The sequence below is a fragment of the Pangasianodon hypophthalmus genome, chromosome 19, assembly GCF_027358585.1.
Source record: "Pangasianodon hypophthalmus isolate fPanHyp1 chromosome 19, fPanHyp1.pri, whole genome shotgun sequence".
Lineage (NCBI taxonomy): Eukaryota > Metazoa > Chordata > Actinopteri > Siluriformes > Pangasiidae > Pangasianodon > Pangasianodon hypophthalmus.
In genome coordinates this window covers 3,642,313-3,669,773 of record NC_069728.1, presented here as the reverse complement: position 1 = coordinate 3,669,773, position 27,461 = coordinate 3,642,313, and the positions used below count along the sequence as shown (strand labels likewise).

Below are 27,461 nucleotides of genomic sequence, written 5' to 3'. Positions count from 1 at the left end.
GGTGCTCAGATATTATGTGTTCAGTGCTTAGAATTTACATACATGAAAAGAAACACATCTAATAATAAAACTATCCCAGCCATATACTTCAGTTACATTATTTAAGGTAATTACACATTTCTGAATCTGATTTTCTAATTGTAATTACCTAATTATAGTCATGACATGTAGTTCCTCCCACTACACATTCTAACTACATCTAACAACTTACTTATTAAATTTATGCTCTTTGCACTGTATATGTTCGTGTTTTTTTATGATTTTTGTGCATTACATACAGACAATGAAACAGCTGTATCAAATCATAAAAGAAAAAAAAAAACAATACATCGGCCATTGTAATTTGTCATTATGTTATTCTTGCAAGCGCTTAAATTCAACATGAGTTGTGCATAAATTCAGGTGCCGCAATGACTTCTGTTTGGTGTGGTTTAGCACGTGGTGAAAATGGAGAGTAAAAGAAAGCAAACAGAAACGCTTCAGCAAATGAGGTTGAAAGTGTATTTAAGCGTTAGATACCATGACAATCATGATTTTCATAAAACAATGACTCCATGGCTGTGGAAAAAAAAAATAAGCACAATAAATTCACAAATACCTGTACAAAAAAGGAAAAAGAACCGTAACATTTACAAAAAAATAAAAATCATTTATACTCAGACAGCTCTGCATGAAGTACGCATGCACTTTTTTGTCCACTCAGATGACAAGTTAGCTTCACACCACAGCCAGAGACAAAACTGAACATTTTACAAATGTATCTAGAATGTTAAACAGTTGCTATGCAACAGTCACTATGGGCTTAAGGTCTTGCTGTGGAAGCTTGTTTCCCATCACATGTCCCTTCCACTTCAAGGGACAGCCTCATCATGCCATTTTATCTGCGTAATACGTGAATTGAAGGAACACTTGTTTGGAACAACAGGAAGAGAAAAACCGTGTCTGTGGGTGATCCATTAAAGTAAATCGGCTTGAGTCGAAGTATCCATGTAGATTCTACTGGAGAGCATGAAACTATATGGGCACACCAATGCGTAAAACAGAGGGGCAATGAAACATACAGCTCTGATAGTAACTTCATCCGTAGAATTGGAGTGACCAAGGAAGGGCAATCTGCAGATTTTTTTTTTATTTCTAGCCTTAAATCTCTTACTTGTCCAATACGAGCATTTTAACTCCCTTTAACAATGCTGTCTTAAATAATTGGTGCACTAAGGAAAAATAACAATGAGATAAGAATGACAGCAAAACTACTTAATAACAATAATCCTCTCTTAACGTTGGCACACTAGAAGATTTTTACTATATTGCCCAAGAAATATCATAACTTTTGTATGGTTAACAAAATCCTGTTACATTACTTAATCACATGAAGAACACAAATATCTTTAGCCTCCACTTTTTTACAACCATTGCTTCGTCTGTAATACCAAGGACATAGAGAAGAGATCTGTCTCTAACAGAGAACCTCAGATTTGCACTTCTGTGTCATGCCCCCAAACTCAATACCTCAAAAGACAACAAAGGATAAAAGTCACTATTTAACAGTCACCTCCTCTGGCATTCTTTCTCGAGAACAGCAACCACGTGAGGCGAAGTCTGAAACTTTACAGCAATAACGCACATAGTTCAGTTATGTGCTATTTAAAGATGCGGACTAAACGAGGAAGAACGATGATAAATAAAAGAAGTCAAATACATATTTTAGGGGGAAAAAAAGCTCAATGGCAGGTAGTTATTAAATATGATAAACTTATAATAATTACCCTGTGTAATTTATCAGTTTAAGTTAATCTGTACAAAGACATAGCAATGAGCAGTTCAGAAAATATTCTGTAAGGAGGGCCGATTTAGCACTTTTATCATTTATAATTCACAGTTAATGAAACGCCACTGTCCATTGTGATAACTTTTAATCAGTTTTTTAAAGGAATGACTTTTTTTTTTTTTTTTTTTTTTAACTACACACTGTAATAAGTGAGACTTTTTAATGATTTAATGTAATGTAACAGGTGAGGATCTGATGTTTGGTCACTGTACTTCAGATCATAATCAGCAGCAATGGCTATTTTGACTCATTTACAAGACAGATTTTTTAAAATCGTCATTATAGATTATTTTTATACGTGTTTGTGTTTTAAATGAGACCCCATGATGTTTAATCACCTAGGATAAGAAGGGAACTATTTAGGGATTTAGGAGTTACCCTACCATGTGGGATATCACAGATCACCCCTCTTGAACACCCATTCAAACATTCACAGTTAGACACGTCACAGTAGGGTGGCAGGAAGCGGCACTGAGCTTGGCCATGTGCTTTCCCATGATGCACTGCAGGTTGGTCAGGACATCAGGTGAGAATTTAGGGCTGAGGTGCTGTTTTACCTATTTATCATCAGTGTTGACGCTCACACATAACCCTTATGAGAAGGGCAACATGTGAACGTTACACTATGAAACGCTGACACTTTTTCACTCACACACACTTACACACTTTCATACACACACACACACACACACACACACACACACACACACACACAATTCACTGGCAGGATACCTACAGTTTGCCCCACCTGGTCCGGGTATGTTTTGTTTGTAAGGACCATTTCTAAGTCAATTCTTTCACTGATGCCACGGTGCCTGTTGCCGATTAGTTTCTAGATGTTGGTGATGGTAGAGGCAATGACGGTTGTTGCTATGACATCTCTCGGTCTTTGTACCACTCCACAAACTCATCCAACAAAACTGGCCCTGAAATACAAAACAGTAAATCCTATATAGCAATATTTCTAGATTTTTTTCCCCCAGATTTCTCCCCAATTTGGTCACCCACCAGCCATCTCTCCCCATCATACCACAGCTACCAACCGGGGCCTCCTCCAAGACGTGTGAAGCCAGCCAACAGCATCTTTTCGAACTGCTGCTCATGCTGCATCACAGGGCGGTGTAACACACTCAGAGGAAAGCGCTATCCGCCCTCTTCCACATACATGAACTCACACTGGCTAGTGTCACTGTGACTGACAGGGCAGAGAGTGTATGCCATCCCTCCCACCCAGACAGCACAGCACATTTTGCTCCCTTGGCTCCCGGTCATGGATGTCTGTGGCATCATCGGGATTCAAACTCGCAATCTCTCGACGATAGGGCGAACGCTTTGGGGGGGAACACTATGTGTGGATCATGTGTGTATGTGTGTACTTACAAGCCCCGTCCTCATCATAGTTGCTGAGATCCAAGTTAATGGTCCTACTGAACTCTAGAACATTGCACCACTGGTCTTTATTTACTACTTTATACTTGGATTGCTGCAACCAAAGAGAAAGAAAAAACAGATTTCAGATATAGAACTGCTGATTACTGATCAGACCACAGTACTGTGGCTATGGGATAATATTCGTATCAAAAAACATAATGCATTTGCCTCAGGATAAGCCATTTAAGCCATTTAAATTAGCCACACTGTAGAAGTAGAAGTCGAAGTCGAAGAACATTATTGTGAATTGGGCATAAATGATTAATGTGAAGAATGAAAGCAGTACCTCTAGAAACTGGTTAAACACAGGAAATAGTGGCCAGGTTTTCCCCAGTAGAAGTCCCAGCATGCACTTGGCAGTGTTTAAATCTAAACTCCTCTGATCCTTCTCCTGCAAAGGCACGTAAACAGTGAGGTCAGACGTTAGAAGTTATACCATGAGTTTTAATCAACCAATATTTTGCCATAAATCACAGCCTTTTTAGCTTTGTGCGTCTTGTACAGGTGCCTAAGCTCATCTCACAGAACTGCACATTACTGTTCATATTACTATTCAATACTGAATACAGTCAGGCTTTGTTCATGGACTATTTAAACTGATACATTTCTTATAGACCGTTCCTCTCTCACTTTACTGCTCATCAGTCTGGATACTCTAGGTAAAACTGCATGTTTCAGTATTGTGGACCAATTAATAAGGAAGTATGAGTAGCTACACAGTTAAGAGTTAAAGGGACCATAATGATGTGAAACAGCCCATATTGTAGACCGGTAACTCAGAGACATGAAGTGGGTCAGTCCAAAGTACCCATATAATAGTTTTTTTTATCTACGACACTGAAGAAAGGGGTGAATACTTGCTGTAATGAGTTTAGTAAAGGGTAAAATTTACATTCACTCACCCGGGCGAAGTCAAAGGCGTATCGGTAAATGAGCTTAAAACTCGTGGCATCATTGAGGATCGACCTCAGGTAGTCTAGAGAGTTCCTGAGTTTTTCAGTTGAATCACATCTGAGAAAAGGGAGGAACGAAATACGCGTTGTAAGACAGCTGAGTAGTAGCAGAAGTAGTAGCTGGTTCTACAGTTCCAGTGTCTACATTTAGGATCTGCAAATTACCGACATACTTACTAGGAATCCATACCAGTTCCCTAATATATTCTGCATATTTTGTATACATATTGTATTTGTACATAATCCCCCCCCCCCCTTCTCCTTCCCCCTTATTCTTTTATATCTATCTATCTATCTATCTCTCTCTCTCTCTCTCTCTCTCTCTCTCTCTCTCTCTCTCTCTCTCTCTCTCTCTCTCTATATATATATATATATATATATATATATATATATATATATATATATATATATATATATATATATATATATATATATATATATACATATATATAGTACTGCACAGCTGTAGACTCCCTGAGCCACACAACCAGCATTTCAATGTTGAACTGTCCCTGACATTTTGTGCACATGACAAATAAACTTGAAACTTCATTAAGTTTTTTGAATAGATAAACCCACTGTAAGAGAAGACGGCAAAAACAGAGCAGGTTCCACTCATTATGCAAGTCAAAGTGTCAGGTGTTTACTTTCTTTAAATGTGGTGTGTCCAAAATATCACAAGACTTAAAGCAGGGGTTCCTAAACGAAGGGTCACTTGATCTATAAATGGGTCACAAGAGAAACCTGAAACAATGCATTCATTCATTTATTTTACAAATAAATACTAATATTAGAAATATCTAAGATGGATTTTGTGTGCTAATATTTTGAAATGTTACTGGGAGTCAAGATTTAAGGGAACACATGCTATTTTAGTCTTTTTCACTATCCTGACACACTGCAGTAGCAAGAAAATTTGAGCAAGAAAATGGACAAATTTCCCCATCCATCTCCTTTCTCTAACCAAACGTTGTGTCTCAAATCACATACTATGCACTATTCTAGACCATTATTGAGTAATAACACGAACTGGGTTTTCCTATTACAGTTAGCGTTTGAATTTTAAAATTCAATTTAGACTTCAAACCTACCGAAGCTCTGTTTTCTGTACCAGTCTTCTGGATTTTCTAGATTAGTAAATACATTTGAATGTAAGCTCAGAGTTTTCGATTTGAGACGCAGCTCATGACAATAATCACGATGACGATAAGAGACAGAGCTCAACACTGTGTTTAACATCACTGTGCATAAAATCACTAAACATTTTACAGTTCGACTTACAAAACTTCATGGACAGGGATGTTTTGACTCTGACAATCCAACTGTTCAACAAGCACATATGGGTGTGATGGTCAGGTAACTTTTGGCCATACTGTGTGTGTGTGTGTTTGTCGGCTCGAATGCTGTATGTATCTGGGAGATGATTTGCGTCCGAGGCACCATCTAGCGAATGCTGCTTTTAAATCTTCCGGATGTACAGAAAATATGCAGCAAGTGTATGAACCATTTTCAGCAAATGTTCAAATGTTACAGTAGGCTTAAATTATAAATCTGGAATTAAAAAAAAAAAAAAAAAAAAAAAAAATGCAGAGCGGTCAAGGCTTAAAGTCACAGAAAATTAATAATGTCCATCTTCATGATACATGATGTACTTCGAAATATATAATATAATAAATTTTGCTGAGGTTTTGCTACACAAAACGCTAATAAAATCACCACTCTAGGTTCAGAGGTTTTTATAAAAATGTCATGTATTTCATGAAGAAAAGTAGGGAAAATAAAACAACTGGTACATTTTAATGTTAAGTCAGTTACTGAACTTTAAAAGTACGATAATGTTCAGTCAATAATAAAAGCATAGACACTGAAGAAAAGTGTCTCATGATGGTATTATATCACAATATTGATAACACATCATCTCATCGCAAAGCCCCAGTGTACACTAAAGTGGCACAGGTTGTGCAAGGATTACACTTTAGGCTATGTGTGTCACAGGTTAGGCAAAATTAACAGTCTTACTGCAGTGAACCCATTCCTTTAAGCCACTCCTGCAGGGTGAAGTAGCCCATACTCTGAGCATTCAGTTTCCAAGCCAATACCAGCATCACCACCTGCGCGCACACACACACACACACACACACACACACACACACACACACACGCACATGACAATAGACTCACAATCTAATGTGTTTTATGGATTTTTGAATAAGGTTCAAGTGAACAATAAAATCTCTGTAGTATAAACTACTCTTCATAAAAGTAGCATAAGGTTTAGTTATAATTTGTATTAATGAGATCATTTTTAGTATAGATATGCCATCAATGGGCCTCATTTATGACAAACTGATTCATTCCTAAATTTTTTGTACGAGCATTTACCCGAGTGATTTGGTATTCATAAAAATCGCAGAAAAACTATATCCTACTCGGTGTTCATCAATATACACAAGTGAGCATGAAGAAAGTGTTTCCAAAACTTTTGTAAATCTGGCAGAAATTTTTAGTTTGGTTTGCAAACATTTACACACAACTTTACTAAAAGACTGATAAATGAAGCCCAATGAAACGATTTCTCTTCTTAAATAAAACAAAAGAATGTGATTTATTATGCAACCAGCTAGTTAGTGTGATATAAATGATGTAGTGATATAACTGATACAGTGATATAAAATATATAAATGAACATAGAAATTAGAAATTACCATAGACAATGCACAAATACACTAAATACACAAACATACAAAGCTGAACTAATGGCTGCATTCTGCATTCATAATATTTATTTGAATTTGACGGTGCTTTACATTCTCTGGTTCCACTCCAATATCTTCACAGAACTTCTCCATGCCTTCTGGTCCAACCACGTCATCACAACCTGACACAGACATGCATACAGGTAAAAATGTGCGCATTACAGTTTATACACTGCACTTCACTGTGTTACAGAAATGATCATCAATCAAATATTCAACTTTTTCTTTCTTGTAGCTTGAAAACTAGGGATATCAAGGAGCAATTCTTTTCCCTTTTTTTTTTAGCTTTAACTCTTCTACATGTTTCACATATTACATATTAGTCATCCAGAAATAAAAGATACTATGATATTGTGTATAAGTTTTACCTGCATACTCATAAAACCACTCCAGACATCTCTTACTGGAGAAAGCTTCGGCTTCCTGGATATGTGATGACTCCTGTCTTCTGTAGACACTGAAAACCAAGACAGGTCTCAAGAAATGGGTCAACACACAAAAACACACAAACACACACACACACACACACACACACACACCCCTACCTTGATACACACAGTGTACAAAACACACTATTTGAAATGTAAATCTCAACATGATTTTATTTGCCTATATTTCATCGATTTTATATTGTACACTATACTTTACTACTGCAAAATAATCACATGATTAAATTACAATTTAAAAAAAAAAAATTCATTTTCTTATCCCTTGTCTGTTTCCATAGTTATCAGATTGATTTTATAGTCAGAGTGCTTAAAGTACAGACTAAAAACTGCCGTTTGCATATTATATTTGTAGACTTCCCAAACTCATTAAATAAAGAGGTAAAGCCTGAATCAGTGAAGCGAATTAAAATTTAAATAAACTTTAATAAATAAAAAAGAATTATAATCTAAATTATACGGCGTGACTTTCAAAAACATTGCGGATCATTTGCGTCATTTCAAAACTGCCAAAATATTCACTGATAATTTGTCAAATACATAAAAACTTATCTATACTCTTACTTAATTACATTTCCATGAAATTTAAAAAAAAAAATTAATTTTAACTCATTACATTCTTAATTAGACCTTCAAAGTACTTCTCTTATCCAGCTAATATGTAAATTGATACTGTCCCCCAGAGTCCCTTCCAGAGAACTGGAACAGCCATTTCTTTTTCTTTTGCTATACAGTGAATACATTTGGGGGATGCACAGTGGCTTTAGTGGTTAGCACGTTTGCCTCACACCTCCGGGGTTGGGGGTACGATTCCCTCCTACGCAGTGTGTGCACAGAGTTTGTTCTGCCCGTGCCTCTGGGGCTTCCTCCCCCAGCCCAAAAACATGCTTTGTAGGCTGATTGGATCTAAATTGTCTGTAGGCTTGTGAGTCGTGGACGGGGTGCCAACCCATCACAGGGCACAATCTCCTACACTACAGACAACTTCGATATGCCAACCAGCTTACAAAACATGTTTAGGACAGGCTCCAGGCTCCCTGTGACCCTGTGTAGGATAAGTGGTATACAGAATGGACAGATGAATACATTTGGGTTTGAGATCAAAAGATGAATATGAGACAATAGATCAGAATTTCAGCTTTCATTTCCTGATATTTACATCTAGATCTTTTAAACAACTTTGAACATGGCACCTTTGGCTTGAACCCACCCATTTTTCAAGTGATCAAAAATATCAGAACATGTGACTATCAAGTTTCTTTTTGCCCAGGTGTGCCCTGTTAAATTGACTGTTTAAACAATTAATAGCTCTGAATGTCTACTCTTGGTCTGAGCCCTGGGTTTCATCTGTGAAGACTGCATTTGTTGTTAAAAAGGATAAACCAACATAAAGACCAGAGAGCTGCCTATGGGAGAAAAACAAGCCATTCTGAAGCTGAGAAAAGAGGGAAAATCTATCAGAGCCACTGCACAAGCATTGTACATAGCAAATACTACAATTTGGAATGTCCTGAAAAAGAAAGAAACCACTGGTGTACCAAAAACCAAACATCGAATAGGTCGGCCAAGGAAAACAACAGCAGCTGATGACAAAAACATTGTGAGAGCTGTGAAGAAAAACCCAGAAACAGCAATCAGTGACATCACCAACAACCTCCACAGGGCAGGGGTGAAGGTATCACAATCTACCGTTTGAAGCAGACTTCGAGAACAGAAATATAGAAGCCATACCACAAGATGCAAATCACTCATCAGCAGTAAGAATCAGAGGGCCAGATAGGAATTCACAAAGAAACACAGAGATGATCCACAAAGTTCTGGAACTGAGATTATCCTCTACCAAAGTGATGGAAACTTGTCAAAGTGTGGAGAAAGAAAGAACCTACTCATGATTCAAAACATACAAGCTCATCGGTCAAGCACGGTGGAAGTAGTGTCATGGCTTGGGCTTGCATGGCTGCTTCTGGAAAGAGCTCACTAATCTTAAGTCTACAGAAACAATCTGTCTTCCAATTTACAGAGAAATGCATCCACTATAATTGGGAGGAACTTCATCATGCAGCAAGACAATGACGCAAAAACACACAGCCATCACAACAAAAGACGTCATCACCAGACCTTAACCCAATTGAGCAGCGTTTCACCTCCTGAAGAGGAGACTGAAGGGAGAAACCCCCAAAACAAACAACAACTGAATGAGGCTGCAGTACAAGCCTGGAAAAGCAACAAAAAAGTAGAACGCAACAGTTTGATAATGTCAGAGGGTTGCTGGCTTGATGCAGTTATTGCTATCTGTTCCTATACTTTTGCTCACCTAAAAATTGGGTGGTCTGCAACGAAAGTTGTTTAACACCTTTGTTGTAAATATCAGGAAATAAAAGCTGAAATTCTGATCTATTGTCTCATATTCATCTTTTGATCTGAAACCCAAATGTCTTCAGTGTATAACAAAAAAGAAAAGAACTGGCCTTGCTGTTCCAATACTTTTGATGTTGGACTGTATATACATTAAAACAGCTTCAAACTAGCACTAGAAATGGTAGCTACTGCTGAGTTCTTGTCAAAGAGCATTTGTTTACTTTGAAGGTGACACGAGAGCACACGCACAGGAGAGGGCATCGAAGCTGGACTTGGCGGTCGGGCTCCCGCAGTCCGGTTCTCCAAAAATACTGATCGATTGAATAAACAAAGTCTATGACCTGGTGACTTTAAGAATGATCGACTGAAACATAATGAGCTTCATGGCAGCATCTGAGATGTTATTATTGCTGGAAACGAAGCTCCAAAGTCAGCTAAAATGCACAGATTCTACAGCCTCGTTCTCGAGCATTGTGGATCACAGAGGCACATATTTAACCAAGTTAGAGTGTTTTCTTTGCTAATGCCAGGTTAGACTAGCATCGATTTCAGTAGCTAAAATAATTAGCTAGGCAATTAGCAAGTTGAATTTTAGCTAAAGGTTAATAATGGTTATTTACAGGATATTTTACTTCTGATTAATTCACTTGCAAACTACATAGTGGCAGCGCAGTGGTGAAGCTCCAGGCTCCAAGGTTCAGACCAGAGCTCAGGTTCTGTCTGTGTGGAGTTTCACATGTTCTCCCCGTGTCTGTGTGGTTTTCCTCTGGGTTTTCCAGTTTCCTCCCACTTCCCAAAAACATGTCAGTTCATGGATTGGTGGCTCTACATTGCCCCTACGTTTGAAAGAGTGTGTGAATGTGTGTGTGCAGGGCGCGCCAGTATTCCCAGGATAGACTTTGGATCCATCGACCCTGACCAGGATTAATGCATACACAGACTGAATGATTGAAAAGTATAAAAGAATAATTTCTCTGTACTTTTTCCACTTCTGATTGCACTGATGCGTGTCTAATTTCTGTGCATTAAAACAATGCTAGAGTTATAAAACTGAGAAAACTAAGTGCAGAAATGCCTGCAAATTGAGTTCACCTAATTTAAGAGTTAATTTTAAATTGGATCATGTGGACTAATTAGCTGACAAATAAAGTATTATGACTCTCTGCTATGCAACAGTGTGAACCACTAATTGGCAGATTGATAGATAGCTATGCCAGACAGATGGACTGAATATGAGCTATGTCAGCGAACACACAGAGGGCTTGATGATTCAGTGAATAAACAGATGAGGAGATGATTAGGAAGGGATGGAGTTGTGAGGTGTACTTGTCCTGGCGGCTCTTCTTTGCAGACAGGTCATCTCCTGCAGTGGGCCTCCTCTTTTTCCTCGGGGGCATGGCTTTGGAGCAACAGGCTGAAAGCAACACACACACACACACACACACACTCAGTGGTTCTGGGATGTTGATCAAGTTCTGTGAGGTAGTTGCGGAGGACAGGAGGTTTATAAAGGGGTTGGATAAATGGACTACAGATGAAGTTATTACCTGTGGAGTGAGTGTCTGGGCCAACGTCCTCAGTCAGGTTCTGAGAGGAAAAAAAAAACAGCATCATACACTGGCCCTCTTTCTCTTATACACACACACAAAATACAAAGCAGCAGAGCCTGTCAAATGCATTAGCATACTGCTGTGCAAGGCAAGTGTGTGTGCGCTTGAGTGTGCGTGGAGAAATCAGGAGGCAGCCTCTCTTTTTCTTAAGACTCTAACCTTCACAGATGCTGCCTGCTTTCTCCCATCTGAGTCTCAGGAAATAAAAAACACAATAACCTATGAGACTACCTCAATTCATGCCAAAAATAAGATATAAATACATAAATGCACACACACACACACATATACATATATATATATATATATATATATATATTTTTTTTTTTTTTTGTGTGTGTGTGTGTGTGTGTATTTATATCTCTTATATATATATACTTTATATGAGCGTTCATGTTTGTTAATTATCACTGAGCCTATTATCATTGACAAAACACACCATGCTTTCAGCAGAATTCAGAAACCAGTACAATTATGCAAAAATATGAAACTGAAAGTCAAAAAATAACTCAGACAGTTGGCTGTTCCCTCGATCATAGTTTTACCATAACTCTTCCAAAATAGCTAACTAGCTAGTCACACATACACAGTGTCCTATGTGAACAGACATTACGTACTAGCCAAGACCAATATCAAGGAGACTGATAAAATAATATCTACAAATAATGGAATCGTAGATTCCACAACTGGTTCTGAAGTGTGCAGCTTCTGAGATGGCTTTTCTCCGGTGTCAGTGTGCATGGAGAAGATGAGGAAGAAGGATATTTACCAGTTTGTGCAATGTGTGGTAGATCTTGTGGATGCTGGCCAGTGTGGACAAGTGGGAGTTCAGCTGAAAATCTGCAAGAGAGGCAAACATCAGCTAACATCCACCAATAGTCATCCACCAACACACCAGCACATTCAACTAATTCAGCCTAATTCAGCCTAGTTTGGATGTGGGTCATGGCTTGATGTGGTACAAGTCAAACAGTGAGCTGTGGAAGTTGATTGCGTGAAATCATGCCGTGTCGAGTTGAACTGTAACTCATGTAACGTAAAGGTGCATTATTAACGACTGGAGCTCTATCGGTTGAGTAGGTGTCAAATGTTGTTTTTTTTTTTACTTCCTGAACCTGCTTGCAATTCCCACCCTTGTACATGAGTACGTCCCCAAAATCTCTGCTGGCTTTTCAGCTATTTAACTGTTTAACAGCCAATTTATAACACCCTAAATACATGAAATTCGGCTGTTAGTGATTACCTGCTGCGAGAACGGTCAAGAGTGTCACCTCTGTCCTGTTTTTCTTTGTAATGAGCTCCCATGTGTCTTTCAGCTGAACATCACTCCCGGTGTTAGCTAGGTGTCACTGTTAGCTCGGGAGGTGGATGCAGCTATCTGGCATTACACATATTTCTAAAAAGATGTAGTATGTGTATCTACTTGAGGTGTTATGTAAAGCTGGCCATTTAAAAAATTCAACGCTTTATACATATTGCATTAACAAACCTGTCTAGGAGAAATGTCACTTTCTCCTTCTTTGAAAAGCACAATGTTTATTCTCGTTTTACTACGTTAATCGTTAAGCTGTTTAGACACGCTGCATGATATTTCTGCTCACGGTAAAAGTATCAGGCTGGGTTGGAACCAGATTCTGCTATATTTTCCGTTTTTTTCTGTAGAGACTGAGATGGGGATGGAGTGAAAGGTGAGTGAAGCATTGGGGGCGTGTCTATAAAAAAAAAAAAAGGACTGACAGGAGGCTAATGTAAACACGGACACGCAGTCCACATGGGTTTTCTCGGCCATGTAATAGACTTCTACTGACGCCATTGTTTACACAATTTATTATTATCATGTACATATTTCTAGAATATTTTGTACTAATCAGATGTTTGTTCGAAAGTCGATTGTTGTACCTTTAAGCCATTGTTTTAAATCTCTCAGGAGGATAAAGAGGTCACAGTGAGAATAAGTTCACTGGATACTTGCAGTCTGGAAGATTACGATGTCAGTATGAGGCAGAGGAACACTAAGAAAATGATGGCTGCCTATTTATAGATTTATTAAGGAGGAACCATTATCCAATCCTTCAGATCCATAATTTACACTGTGATGGGAGTCAAAATGTCAGAACAAACAAAAATGATTTTTTTTTTTTTTTTGACTCACAAGCAGATAAATTGTTCAAAACAAATATTATAGAGGGTATTTTTCCAGCTTAAAGAGGCACATTTGGCAAGCTGGGTCAATATGCTGTAGTCATTCACACCACTACAGAGCCACAGGACACGAATTAATCACACACCAACACACCAAACACAACAGCATGCACTTATAACTTGTGACGAGTTTACAAAGTATGTGGGGAGTAGAGGGACTTGTGGGGCCTGTAGTCCACATGACGCAGCTCGAAGGCTCGGGTCTGGCCAAGTGCACACCAATTCCCACAATTCCGTGTGAAATATTTTAATTCTGACTCTGATGAACTGATGAATGCTACACAAAACATCTCTTTCTGTAATCAAAGGAGTCCTGATCATTTTGGTTGGCTCATTCATATACATATACATACACAGACACACACACACAGACACACACTTATGCACGACACATAGGCAAGGCATTACAAAATTTAGCCAACTGCGTCACAATTTTCACCCCCTGTATTTTTCCGTGCAAATAAAAAGAAAAGAACAATCCCTGCCCTGGATGCACTGAGTGCAGATGTTAGAGTGTGTCATGCAGTGACCAGAACTGGGGCTCTGAGATTCCCAGGGTATTAAGGGTAATTAGACTACAAGTGCATTGTCTAAATAGGATCTGATAGATAGCTCGATCAGACTGCTTCCTCCATCCAGAAACAACACGACTAATGCAATGCAATAGGCACGATTTGACCTGAAGTCATGCCTCAAGGCAGCGCAGGAAAAAACACCTATACAAAGAGCCCCAGTGCAGGTCTGATGTCTGCTCTGATGTGTATCACCGCTCGGACAGAAGGGCTACTTTAACATCACAAAATGCGTCAAACGCCAACAAAACACGGCTCCACCAAGCAACTCAAAGCATTTCTCCGCGCAACAAGTTTCCCCTCAGCGAGCCCGTGTCGAGACATGTCGAGAAAACTGCACTATTAACACACTAATGTACTTACTTGTCGCATCTGAGTGCATTTTTATCAAACACTCAACTGTATTTGTGTGCGAATCTGCAGACCGGCCAGGAGGCGGGACATGCCAGTGTCAGCCACGCCCACGAATGTTTCAGGTGGACGTCGAATTCCCTAACCACGCCCACACGACGTCAACGATTGGTTAAGAGATGAGTCAATCATGTCCGCTGCACCCAAACACATTACGCCCGCCCGAGGTCCACTATGATAGGTCGAGTTCAGAACAAAGCCCCGCCTTCTAAAGAAGGCCATTGGACAAATTTCTTGTCTCGACAAATCAGCCGCGGCGGCTTCCTCGTGCAAAGGAGAAAGCCCGCCCTCTGGCGATACGCGATTGGATACCGCCCACCCGGAAACTCTTGTTTTGTATTCGTGTCATTGGCCAGCGCACACGTCAATCCGTGTGTCGCGCACGGTGATTGGTGGAAACGGATAGTTTTGTTTACAGTAGGGTGTGAGCATCCGTTTCCTCCTAAATATTTTTGTAGAAAGTTGTAACTCTGTTTTGTTTTGCGCTTGAAGTTTAAATTACATCCAACAGTGACTCAAAAAAAAATTGTAGGGAAAATATATAACCGTTAGTGTAACCCTGGTTTCCATGACTACCTCTACACTAGAGTGCACATCTCATTTAAATATTCATTTCCTTTGTTTACCGTCGACTGTGAAACTGTTAAAATTAACATGAAATGACCAATAAACAGGTTACAGCCGAATGGAGGAAGGTCTCTGTGTGAGCTCACAGTATTCAGATTAAAATTTAAAAGAAAAAAAGACCTCAGACTTCAGCTTTAACTTGAACAGGGAACTGAGCCCCTTGTTATTCAGGGAAAGCTCTGATATAAGACACTGCACATCTCATATCTCATATCCCATGTTTTCTAGTTCTCAGACAAGTTTATAGTCACTAAAATGTATTATTTAAACCTCTGGATTGTGAATAAAGTCTCCCAATCAGACTTTGTTTTTCTTCTGTGTCTCTATTGTGCTGCCTTGTGGTGACGTCATCGCATAGACCTGTTTTGAAAGTGTCTCTTGAATAACTTTCACATTTTTTTAAAAAAAGTTTTATACATTTACATTAACAGTTCGATATAATATATGAAATACATTTTTTTAAAAATCATTTATAGTGTCAGTGTAAGTATAAAGTAACAACATATTTGCATATTAGCCTTTATAATGAATGTGATATTCAACTGCATTCAATATTTATTTGATTATGAAACTGTACATTGACTTATTTTTTTAGTATAATGTGACATGTTGGTCTGTTTTCAGTTTGGTTAACAGTTTCCTACATTACTCACAATCCTGTTTATAACTTCTGATTCATCTCTACCTAAAGAGAGCGATGCAGCAGCGCTTTAATCCTTTCTGTCCAACTCTTTCCCCTCCACATCTGTACGCTCTGCTCTATCAGAAGAACTTCCAAAGTTTTCACTTTCATGCTAATCCCGCTCGTCATCACATAGACCGTTAACTAGCCTCAACAAATACAATTGTGTTGTATACCTGCATTGCATTGTGGGAGTTCTCATTAATATGTCACTGAATGTCTCTAGGAAATGGTGAGAAAAAAAGAATCACTTAGTCTGTGGTTTTAGGAGCAAACACTGACGCCTGACTTCTTTTCCTCATGTTTGAGATCAGTGAAAGTTCTTTTCCTATTAAATGCCATTGTAGCTGTACTAGCTAACAGCTAACAGCTAACATCCCCCTTGTGATGTCAGACAAATGACTAACTTCTCACAGAAATATTGAAAATGCAGCAACAGCCAACAGATTAGCACCAGAATCATGAAGCACATCAGAAATATTTCAGTATAAACACATTAAATATTTAATGTGTATCAAGGTGGGGTTTTCCTTTAACTACCTGAGTGTTTAGTGAAGACTTAACTCCCACTTGCTCTCATTAATCTTACTCGTACACACACTTTCTTATGGGCTAAAAAATCATGATTTGACAAAAAAAAAACATTATTTTGGACAATACTTCATTTTAATTGTTTTAATGCATAAATGAACCTACAAAAGTATGTGTTCTATAAGATAATGACCGATGACACTGTACCAGTGTTTGCATTACTTCTGGTATTAGTCGAAGCAGGCATCATGTAGTTGAATACATTTGTGTATTTACGCTTAATTCCCTCAGCTTTGAGTAGGTTTTGCAGACGCTGTTCCAGCTTCTTCGACTTTCTTACACTCCTGACATACATGTGTGCAGTGTCTGCGGAAAGAAGAGCAGAGTCCTATAATGCAAAGCATTATAAATATTTAAGTCATGTTTTAAACTTCATTCACTCAGTGGAAAATCGTACTATTGTGTATTGTGTATGGGCAAAGTGCAGGTACTGAGACTTAAGTTCGAGTTGTGCGTTGCTTGGTAGTCCTGTTCTAAATGTGTGGGGAAAACAGCAAGACCTGTCACTATCACATCACAGTGAAACAAATTTGGTCAGGTTTGTGCAAGGCAGATCTGAGAACTCAGTGTATTGTGTGTTTTATTGAGACAGCTGGAATTGGTGAAAAAGCAATGTTTTGGTGAAAGAAAATAATAAATCACCACTGGTTACAAGTTGAAATCCACACTACTACTCACCTATGTCCACTGCCTCCAAAGAAAAGAGGCCCACACCCTGGACCCCAGCCTGGGCCAAAGCCTTTGCCGAAGTCTGGGCCCAGCTTTTGAAACTTTTCTCTACATGTTCCCATGTAAGAAGCTTTTCCCACTGCGTAACCAATGATACCTGCCACTGCAATAGACATCGCACAGATCACTTATACATCACTAATGGCTGATATTATTACAGCATTCATTACGCCATGAATAGTGACCCGTATTCTCTCACTAGTAACTTCAGTAAAAAGAGTCCTCTATAAAATTATAAAAGAAAGACATTATTCTCACAAACACACAGTAACAAAATTTCTCATCATAAAACGGTAATCCCTGAATGATGTTTCATTAAAAAAATTTTTTTCTGTAAATAAAATCATTTGCAAATGCAGAGAGAGGTGAGGCGTTTCTATTAATTAGATACTGAGGACTCTTTATCCGTTTTATAAGTTAAGCATAATGATTTCTAATAATTTAAAAGAAAGTGATATTATTATTATTATTATTATTATTATTATTATTATTAAACTTTCAATAACCAGTGGTTGGGCTGGGCTTATAAACACACACTAATCTGCGGCTGTAAATGAAGGCTGGTATAAAGACAGATCTAATATTCATTGTCATATTTATAATTGTATCACATATCAAATTAAAACTAAATTAATATATAATAGTTGCTTTTAGATCACATCAGTTTGTTAGTGTCTTTCCATGAAGTCAGCGTGTGTGTTATGTGTGCTGTTTATTATATACAGTATACAGTATACAGTATGTGTATATATAAGGGGCACCTACACAGTAGGTGCAGCTGAGGTAAATCTATTAAGGTGTGGTTGTGTCTGCACAAGCACGTTGGTGTTTAACAATGTACATACTGTGTACAAAGGTGCATTTGTGATTAATGTAATAATGCAGCGTTCCTTTACTGCCAGAAGTCAAACGCACTGTTTATTTAAGTGTGCAGGATTCCTTCTGCTCACAAGCAGGTTGCTTCAAAACAGTATGTGCTGAAATATATTCTCATATTAAATTGTTCTTAGAACGTGTGGATATTTTCCAATGTCATTTCATTTTGCGAAGGACTTACGTGCCAGTTTAGGGAATGGACCAAAGCGCTTTGATTGTTTCCAAACCCCTGTTACAAGCAAATACACAATAAACAGTATAAACACAATTACATGGCACAGCTGTTCAGTGAGATGGTGGCTACAATGTCTTCTGAACTGCTTGAGACAAAACAAAATTTTACCATTGTAGATTAGGCCACCAGTGATAGCCATGCTTCCAAGAGAGAGCGGAAGAGCTGGAAAGAAAATACAGTTAAAAATTTAAGTTTGAAAACAACAAATTATCCAGAAATAGTTCAATGTTTTATTTATTGTCCTTCTATTCCACAGGAAGGTCAGAGTCTACAACTGCCAGCCGTTATACAAGAATGACACATACACTTTCTCTTTCTTTCTGTCTGTCTCTCGCTCTCTCTCTCACACACACACACACACACACACACACACACACACACACATACACACACCATTAATGTGCAGCCAGTTTTATCCAGAGACAGCCATTAAAAGCAGTGACTGTTTGGACCAATTTTACTCCTTTAGTTAAATCTTTAGACTAAAACTAATGCATTTAAAAGATTCTATACTTTATTAATATGGTATTGTGAGCACTTAAATTGAAGCTCAAAGCATAATGTTTAAACTAGCTACAGTGTAAAGGAACTAGTACCCATTTTGTTCACTTTTAAAAAGAAAAAAATCTGATTGTTTTGAGAGCTAAGCAAAACTAATTTTTTACCTCTGTACCAAAAACTCTCCTCTTGGCACTCCTTCCAGATCTGCTTCACCTCATCGCTGTGAAAATGTTTGTCCCCCATGGGACACTGCAGTCAATGAAGTCCAACCAAGAAAAGATCAGAAGAAAATATTAATAGTCCTGAATTTCTTTCAGGGCAGTTGCACTGTTTTGTAAATAAAACTAGGGAATACATTGATACTGATACTGGTATCAGTCTGAAACCATGTTCATTTACTTCTACTGTTTTAAAAAATGCTCTGAAACCACATTTGAATCCATGTGATACTTTGGGACGTAAGCCTATTGTACGTTGCCACGCTAATGAACTACATGCCCGAAAGTATGTGCACACCTGAATATCACACCCATATGTGGTTCTTCCTCAAACTGCTGCGACAAATATGGACACACACATTTGTATAGAATGTCTCTGTATGCTTTAGCTTTACAGTTTCCCTTCACTGGAGCTAAGAGGCACAAACCTGTTCCAGCATGCCAATGCCCCTGTGCACAAAGAGAGCTCCATGAAGACATGGTGTGCCAAGGTTGGAGTGGAAGAACTCAACAGCAAAGACTAAATCTGGAATGGGATGTTCGAAAAGCACATAGTGGTGTGATGGTCGGGTGTCCATATACTTTTGGTCATTTAGTGTATTCGTGAGCATGGAGCAGTGAAGTGAGCTTGCAGAGAAAATATCATACCTGAGAGAAATTTACACACATTTACACAAGTTCTACACACTGCTTGTGAGTCAAAGTACAAATCATGGCACTTTGTATTCATTATTATCTACCATGCGAGCTTATACTGCTCTGCGTACTCAGGTCAGCGGCTTTCCCATTCTTTGCTAAAGATACTATTTAAATATGACCATTGCATTTTAAACAGAAAACTCAGTACAAGCACAAGGCAGCAACTAACATAAACAGAGCTAAATAAAAAGTCTATGATGCCCCTGATTGTGTAAATACTAAGTAGAGTTAAATACTAAGTTTAAATTGTAGTAGTCATTTTGGTATCAACTTTTAGTCTGGTGCAGACTATCAGTGGACATCATTCACTATGCCAGAAGCACATTTTTGTTTACTGACTAACTCTCCCTCTTCCCACTTGTCTTACTCATTCCCTTTCCTAACCTGCAGGTAAATACTTTAATCCTGAATATCAGTAGTACAGTTTCAGAAGCTACTCGGCAGTTACTACTGGGGTTTGCACTTACCCAGGCTTTTTTTGTGCCTGGTTGCACTCCTCCTGCATTCTCTGTTGTTTCAGTTGTCATATTTGTCCTGGCCACTCAGAACTCTTTTGCCTTGCTCGTTCTTCCTTTTCTAAAATGTGTTTGAGATTGAGCCTTTTGAGCCCGACTAAGAAAAATACTTCTGCTCCTCTGTCTCTCTGTGTAAACATTCAGTAGGCCCTTCCCACAAGCAAACCACTGGATCAGTCTGCTGCAGTGATGAACCACTAACAGCAGGGGGGTGCACAAACACAGTCCTGTGACGCTGAAGTCTAATTTACTAAAATCCCTGCTCTGACAAAACTCTTAAACCCCAGTGAGGTATGTTAGAGCAGGAAATATCACCAAACTGTGCTGTAATATAGGACTCTAGGACTGGAAGTGTTCCCCCTTGACTGTTATCTTCATCTCTGTACTGTAGCCTTACCCTACATACAGAACTGTTTCCTTTCTAACTTTATCTGCAGAAATCACATATTTCAGGAATATAGTTATTTTTGTGACACCAACAACTGATCCATTCATTAACCAAAAACAGATGGCAAGTCATTAGGTTGTAGATAATGTTAAGCTTATTTTATTGAAATGGTTTTACTTTCATTGCCTTTAAACCAGGATATACTTTAACTACCTCATCTCATGTAACTACCTCATCTCAACCACCCCAATATGAAGCCCAGATCACGCAGGTTGTGGACATGAGCAAGTGCAAAAAAAAAAAAAAGAGCTATTAGATCATTGGCATTGTGTGTAACCTACCAGTTAGGTTCTTGCACTTGCACATCTTTCAATAGTTCAGGCCCCTGAGTTGAGACAGTTTGTCATGGAGTGTTTGTCAGAAGGTATGTAATAAGGCAAAAACTGCATGTCTGTGGATGACTCAAGGGACAAAAGACAGCCCCTCAAAACAGGCCCTATGATGTTTCTTCCCCAATGTCCCCAATTTTAAATTTTGGCTTCATCAATGTTAATGAACTTAACTGTGCATCCAGCTCCATAATTCTATACAATAAAGACAATAATATACACTACATGGCCAAAAGTATGTGGACACCTGACCATCACACACATATGTGGATCTTCCCCAAACTGTTGCCACAAATATGGATGTCTTTGTATGTGTTAGAATTATTGTACCTGTCCTAGCATGACGATGCCCCTGTGCACAAAGCGAGCTCCATGAAGACATGGTGCGTGAAGGTTGGAGTGGAAGAACTCGAGTGTCCTGCACAGAGCCCTGACCTCAACCCCACTGAACACCTTTGGGATGAACTGGAACACCGACTGAACCCCAGACCTCCTCACCAACATCAGTGTCTGATCTCACTAATGCTCTTGTAGCTGAATGATCACAAATCCCCACAGCCACGCTCCAAAATCTAGTGGAAAGACTTCGCAGGAGAGTCTGTTATAGCAGCAAAAGGGAGGAGGGCAACTCCATATTAATGCTATGCCTTTGGAAAAGGATGTTCAACAAGCACATATGAGTGTCATGGTCAGGTGTCCGCATACTTTTGGCCATATAGTGTGTGTTTATGTAGCTGAACCACACATTGTCTGTATTATCATATGAAGTTGCCAGGTTAGTTAGTAAAGTTACTGCTGCTTCTGTATTATCATATGAAGAGAAAAACTACAGCATAATCTGCCTATTATGAGAACTTTCATAACAGTCAAAGACCAGAGTGTTACAGAGGCAGCAGTGACCTTTATATGTGCATGCATCAGTGTAAGAATCTGCAGCCAGCTGCACCAGTTAAAAGTAAAGTCAGTGTGTACAGTCAGTCCTAAACCATACAGTGAGAGCAGTTAGTTTAAAATGAGCATGGTGTTGCACCACAGACACTTACAGTACATCCTAACTAGTAGTGCATAAAGTGCTGTGAGTTCACAAATATTACACCTAAGTGTAAGTTTAAATCTTAATTCAAAGCTATGATAAAACTATGTTAATTGGTGCAACTGTTAATTCTTTAATAATTCTTTAATTAATAATCTGAAAACTGGTATGTTGTATGTTAGTTACACATTTACCAACAAGGCTGTTTTGCTCTTTTTATAAAAGGACTGCACTTATAATACAGGCACCATGTTGAATGGTGCAGAAGAACCCAATGAAAACATTTTACAGTTTCATAAAGATAACTGAAATATTCGTGATCATATCTCCCACACCATTTCCAGTTTATTTATAAAATAGTCATATTAAAGTTTTTTTTTTTTTTTTAAATCTGGTCACCATTCAGTATGTTATGTCCAGTTGAAATTAATATTTAGCATTCGATTTGTTCTGCAGGTTACATTTTGGTAATGTGGGAGTTAGGAGCCCTGTTTTATTAGGGCTGTGACATAAATTAGTAAATCAGTTAAATAATATTGCTTCTTATGTTAAATGGTGGTGAGTTTCTAATTTAACGCTTTCATGCATAAATTATATGAGAACAGATCCAGATTCTTTAGAGGTTTCTTAATTATTTAAAATAAGGATCCATTATGTAAAAGTGCATAAAAACTAATGGATAAAACATTATACCTGAAATTAAAAAAAAAAAAAATCTAAAAAATAAACTGTTAACATTCAGGTCTAAAATATTTAATGTTGATGACCACATTATAGAAAATATCATTTCTGAACAAAATATAGCAACAAAATTCACACAGTGCAGTTGATTTCGAAAGATTTTCATTTAAAAAAAGTTTAGTTTTAGTTTTAAAACAAGCTAAGATGCAGTCTGGCACTATTTTTTCCCCCTTAATTTGGGATTTTGTGTAGAAAGTTTGTGAACATATACCAAATGCATGTTGCACTCAGAATCACCAATAGCCCAGAGAGTGAAGAAAATGATTTCTGTTAAATTACAGTAATAATGTGATTTGATGCACATCTAGTATAGCTTTAAATAGGCTGTTCCTGAGTGTGAACGCTGCAGGTAACAGGGTTAAAGCCTTGCAGTTCACCTCCTGCTGTGTACCGCAGAGGAGCTGTTTCAGTGGGCGGTGCCCTTCCTGCGGCCGGAGGAACCACGTGACCATGACGTAAACGGGTATTCCCACAATGCATTGCGCGTAAACGGTTCACCGAATATCTAATCTGTTTTAGTTTATATAATTAAACAAATGAAGTGAATATTCATATTAAAAACGTTCCACTTTTATATGAGGTGTTAGTTAAAGGTGTTTTGAATGCAGCATGTTCCGGTTACCATCATTGGGATTTGTGTTGTTGTGAGTGCGGTGGTGCTCGACCACAGCATCTCAGCAATACACTCTTGTTTCTCTTCAGATCGTATAAATCTTTCGCCTTTTACTAAAGATTTCCGTGGGGAGGAACATTATGAGTATAAACTAATTTTTTGATGCCCTGCCTCACGGTGGGGCTTTCTATACTGGTCAAAAATGAGATGTTTAACACGTAATTTCTAAATATGAAGTGTAGTCTTACCATATTTTAAAGAAATATAGTGTAGTAGTGAACGTTGTGATTTATTTTATCTAATCGGATCATTAGTTTCTATGCAGTAAGAAGTCTAACTCAGTGAGTCTTTCTCTCACATCCAGAACAGGTCCTCACTGCGCTCTGGATGTTGTAACGCGCATGCGCAGAGAGACAGTAGGGCCTTTCGCACTGCGGGAACCTTTTCATGGTACCTGAACTAATTGTGGAACTACCCACTTTTTGGCGTTTTCGCACCTCCGGAACTGGGTGTGATTTTAGTACCGACTGCCTTTTTCGAGAACCAGATTAGCTCCTACTCCGGAGCAGGGTCTAACCAGCACAACTGGTACTATCCGTGACGTCAGTAGACGCTGATTGGCCAAACACGTATGAAAACGCCCTCGCCGCCATGATTTAAAACGCCGTGTAAACATACTGTAGTGTCGACTTATTTCGCAAGTATGGAGAACAGTGATAGATAGACGCGAGACACAACAAGATCACAGCGTCCTCCATCCTCCAGTTGTTTACGTTGTTCTTCTGTGTTTCCGTTGTTGAACGCCGCGCACAAATGACGTCGCCGTCGACCGGCTTACGTCACTTCCTAGTGCCCACTGTTGGTCCGAATGCAACCCTTTAAACGGTACTGGGAAACAGTTCACGCAAAATCACCCAGTACTTTAGTACTGTAACTTTAGTTCCGGGACTAAAGCGGTGCGAAAGGCCCTAATGTCTGTGAGTAACTCATCTACAGTCAGAGTCCAGTATGTAGTGGATCTAATCCAACACGTCATCGCGCTACAGGCTGCGCTGAGGACAAACTCCTTTCCTTAAATTACATCATTGCACCAGTAGGTGGCGCCAGTGACCGTCTTTTTCAATATTATGAGTAAGTCATTGGCTTTGTTTACATGCACATCAGTATTTGGGAATATTCTGATCAGCACTGAGTCATGTAAACGCCGATTCAGATTCAGAAAATATTCTGATTCCCTCCCTCCCCAGGAATGTGCCTGTTTTAATCGGAAATTTGTTGCATGTAAACACCTTCTTCAGAAAATCCACTGAAAGGAGACATATGCACATGCTCAGGCCGCAAGGAATTGTGGGTACTGACAGATGTTTAGCTGTAGGCTGGGAGCAGCATCTCAGGCCTACGTACAACAACCATGTATACAGAAATATTCCTGTGCCTGTACGCATATAAACATCGTATTCAGAATATAAACCTTAAACCCCAACACTGACCTTAAACCCGAATATAAACCTTAAACCCCAACACTGACCTTAAACCCGAATATAAACCTTAAACCCCAACACTGACCTTAAACCCCAACACTGACCTTAAACCCCAATACAGACCTTAAACCCGAATATAAACCTTAAACCCCAACACTGACCTTAAACCCGAATATAAACCTTAAACCCCAACACTGACCTTAAACCCCAACACTGACCTTAAACCCCAATACAGACCTTAAACCCGAATATAAACCTTAAACCCCAACACTGACCTTAAACCCCAATACAGACCTTAAACCCCAACACTGACCTTAAACCCCAATACAGACCTTAAACCCCAACACTGACCTTAAACCCCAATACAGACCTTAAACCCCAACACTGACCTTAAACCCAAATATAAACCTTAAACCCGAATATAAACCTTAAACCCCAATACAGACCTTAAACCCGAATATAAACCTTAAACCCGAATATTAATCTTAAACCCAAACACTGACCTTAAACCTGAGTATAGACCTTTAATCCAGATGGTCTACTGTTTCTGGTAGATTTTCGAAGTGTGGATCTGGGGACACTTTTTCAGCTAACATTTCCCACAACTCTTTGGAAGAAGAGTTTTGTGTTGGTTTGCTTCGCCGAATTCAAGGACACATTTTAGAGAGATGTAAAATGAAATGTGGAAAAATAAATCCAGGGAATGGTATCTTTTCTCCGTCTCTTCCTCTTGTCGATCCTCCCTTACTTTGTGGCTGTTCTCTTGTCTTGCCTTTCTACTGCATCTGTCTTTTCTTTCCTTTCTCTTGTTGTCTCTCTTCTTGTCTGGCTTTTTGTCTCAATTTCATTTCTCATTGTCTGTGTCTTATTTGTCTATCTTCTTCTTGTTTGTCTTTTTTAAATCGTGAAATGTGATTTATATTATGGTGTAAGCTGTTGTATGACCTAATGGTTAGAGGCTCAGACTTGTAACCTGAAGGTGAACCTGAAGGTCGTGGGTTCGAGTCTCAGGTCCAGCAGGGATTGTAGGTGGGGGGAGTGAATGACCAGCACTTTCTCTCCCACCCTCAATACCACGACTGAGGTGAGACCCTTGAGCAAGGCACCGAACTCCCAACTGCTCCCCAGGTGCCGCACGGTGTGTGTGTGTGCGCACTACTGTGTGTGTGTGTGCGCGCGTGCGCACTTGGATGGTTTAAATGCAGAGCACAAATTCCGAGTATGGGTCACCATACTTGGCCACACGTCACTTCAAATAAAAATAACAAATAAATTAACTCAGGAGTAGAAAGCTAGCCAACCAATTTAGCTATTAGCTTGCTCAAGTAGGAACAACTGATTTGGCCAACACTAGATACCATCACAGTAACAGATGTTATCAGACAGTTTTCTATGGTTGTATCAAATCTAGATAAAATAGATAGCTCATAAAATTCACAGCAACATTGCTCTGAATAATGTGAGTGTATTTATACATTTATGGCGTACATTTTAATGGTTAAAGTGATTTAATTTTGCCAGAACTACAAAGTGACATTGTTATTAAGCTTAGAAGTTAGAAATAAGTTCTTAGTTTTGCTGAACAGTTGTATTTCTGCCTCATCAGCTCTTTGAGTGAATGAATGGGGATTGTTCAGTGCGGTTTGTTGAAACCTGCAGGAACAGGTTCTGTTTAACAGCTGGCTAATTAAACACCTGCCACAGAAAACCAGGGCTTCAGAAGTGCGGTGAGCTGAATGAAGGTGTATTAAAGGAGTAAGCAGTAATCTACCACTGCTTTTCATCACAGACGGACAGATTTGTGATCCTGGGAGAACAAATTAAAAGTCATGGAACCTGTTTTATTTGTGAAGTGAAATGTGTTCAATCTTCTAAAAGATCAGGGGCTTCTGACAATACATCAGGGGTTTTAACCCCCTCAACACACACACACACATACACACACACACACACCACTGTTCATTACAATGATTTAATAAATGCTATAGTTTGTGTACTTGACTAAAATTAGTTTTGAAACATGTAACATGTCCCTTTCATAATAAAAGAAATAATATTTTTAAAAAACATTTGTGGTCTAAAGGTCTCCCAATACCAGGAGAGAGAGAGAGTGTGTGTGTGTGTGTGTGTGTGTGTGTGTGTGTGTGTGTGTGTGTGAGATCACAGTACTGATGTTATCAGCTCCTGTTCAAAGGTTTTATGTATCTGCTCCTCGTTAGTATAGTGGACAGTATCTCCGCCTGTCACGCGGAAGACCGGGGTTCGATTCCCCGACGGGGAGGAACACTAAGCTTTTTGTGTAGTAGCTCTGCGCTTTTGTGTAGCGTCTCTGCGCTTTTGTATAGTACCTCTATGCTATTGTGTAGCGGCTGTGTGCTATTGTGTAGTGGCTCTGTGCTTTTGTATAGTACGTCTATGCTATTGTGTAGCGGCTATGTGCTTTTGTGTAGCGGCTGTGTGCTTTTGTGAAGCAGCTATGTGCTTTTGTGTAGTGGCTCTGCGCTTTTGTGTAGCGGCTGTGTGCTTTTGTGTAGCATCTCTGCGCTTTTGTGTAGCGGCTGTGCGCTTTTGTGTAG

At 38.9% G+C, this 27,461-nt stretch overlaps 2 protein-coding genes and 2 non-coding genes across 6 annotated transcripts; 2 read left to right on the top strand and 2 right to left on the bottom strand.

Annotated features, from left to right (window-relative positions):
- Positions 1–478: 478 nt before the first annotated feature.
- dcun1d4 (DCN1, defective in cullin neddylation 1, domain containing 4 (S. cerevisiae)) lies at positions 479–14,631 on the bottom strand. 3 transcript variants are annotated; one of them, XM_026946945.3, is made up of 11 exons: positions 14,520–14,631; positions 12,152–12,222; positions 11,320–11,359; positions 11,099–11,186; positions 7,337–7,425; positions 7,020–7,090; positions 6,232–6,323; positions 4,162–4,270; positions 3,546–3,650; positions 3,209–3,311; positions 479–2,754 (listed from the first exon to the last, which is right to left on the bottom strand). In XM_026946945.3, exons 1-11 carry the CDS (start codon positions 14,536–14,538, stop codon positions 2,699–2,701), a joined length of 843 nt encoding a protein of 280 aa, XP_026802746.1. In that variant the 5' UTR covers positions 14,539–14,631; the 3' UTR covers positions 479–2,698. The 3 variants fall into 3 exon arrangements, with proteins under 3 accessions (XP_026802746.1, XP_034169706.1, XP_053098030.1); XM_034313815.2 differs by having other exon boundaries at positions 14,557–14,578; XM_053242055.1 differs by lacking the exons at positions 11,320–11,359; positions 12,152–12,222; positions 14,520–14,631 and having other exon boundaries at positions 11,028–11,145.
- Positions 14,632–16,536: 1,905 nt separating this feature from the next.
- Positions 16,537–20,399, bottom strand: ociad2 (OCIA domain containing 2). The gene is made up of 6 exons (XM_026946830.3): positions 20,193–20,399; positions 18,973–19,057; positions 18,416–18,469; positions 18,254–18,301; positions 17,146–17,299; positions 16,537–16,773 (listed from the first exon to the last, which is right to left on the bottom strand). Exons 1-6 carry the CDS (start codon positions 20,250–20,252, stop codon positions 16,695–16,697), a joined length of 480 nt encoding a protein of 159 aa, XP_026802631.3. The 5' UTR covers positions 20,253–20,399; the 3' UTR covers positions 16,537–16,694.
- A 3,074-nt stretch (positions 20,400–23,473) lies between these two features.
- On the top strand, positions 23,474–23,589 carry LOC113546885 (U5 spliceosomal RNA). Its single transcript, XR_003404753.1, has one exon. It is a non-coding gene; the product is annotated as a U5 spliceosomal RNA (small nuclear RNA).
- Positions 23,590–27,094: 3,505 nt separating this feature from the next.
- On the top strand, positions 27,095–27,166 carry trnad-guc (transfer RNA aspartic acid (anticodon GUC)). Its single transcript has one exon. It is a non-coding gene; the product is annotated as a tRNA-Asp (tRNA).
- The last annotated feature ends 295 nt before the right edge of the window (positions 27,167–27,461 follow it).

Bases quoted from the DNA above. Each gene is read 5' to 3' on its own strand.
- ociad2 (XM_026946830.3), bottom strand. From the start codon at position 20,252: ATGACAACTGAAACAACAGAGAATGCAGGAGGAGTGCAACCAGGCACA. The intron at 18,302-18,415 runs GTAAAATTTTGT...TGCTTGTAACAG, and splicing joins TGGTGGCCTAATCTACAATG to GGGTTTGGAAACAATCAAAG. The intron at 16,774-17,145 runs GTGAGTAGTAGT...TTCTTTCCGCAG, and splicing joins TTTGGAGGCAGTGGACATAG to ACACTGCACACATGTATGTC.
- dcun1d4 (XM_026946945.3), bottom strand. The intron at 11,360-12,151 runs GTAAATATCCTT...TTTTCCTCTCAG, and splicing joins ACCACACATTGCACAAACTG to AACCTGACTGAGGACGTTGG. The intron at 3,651-4,161 runs GTGAGTGAATGT...GTGCCTTTGCAG, and splicing joins ACGCCTTTGACTTCGCCCGG to GAGAAGGATCAGAGGAGTTT.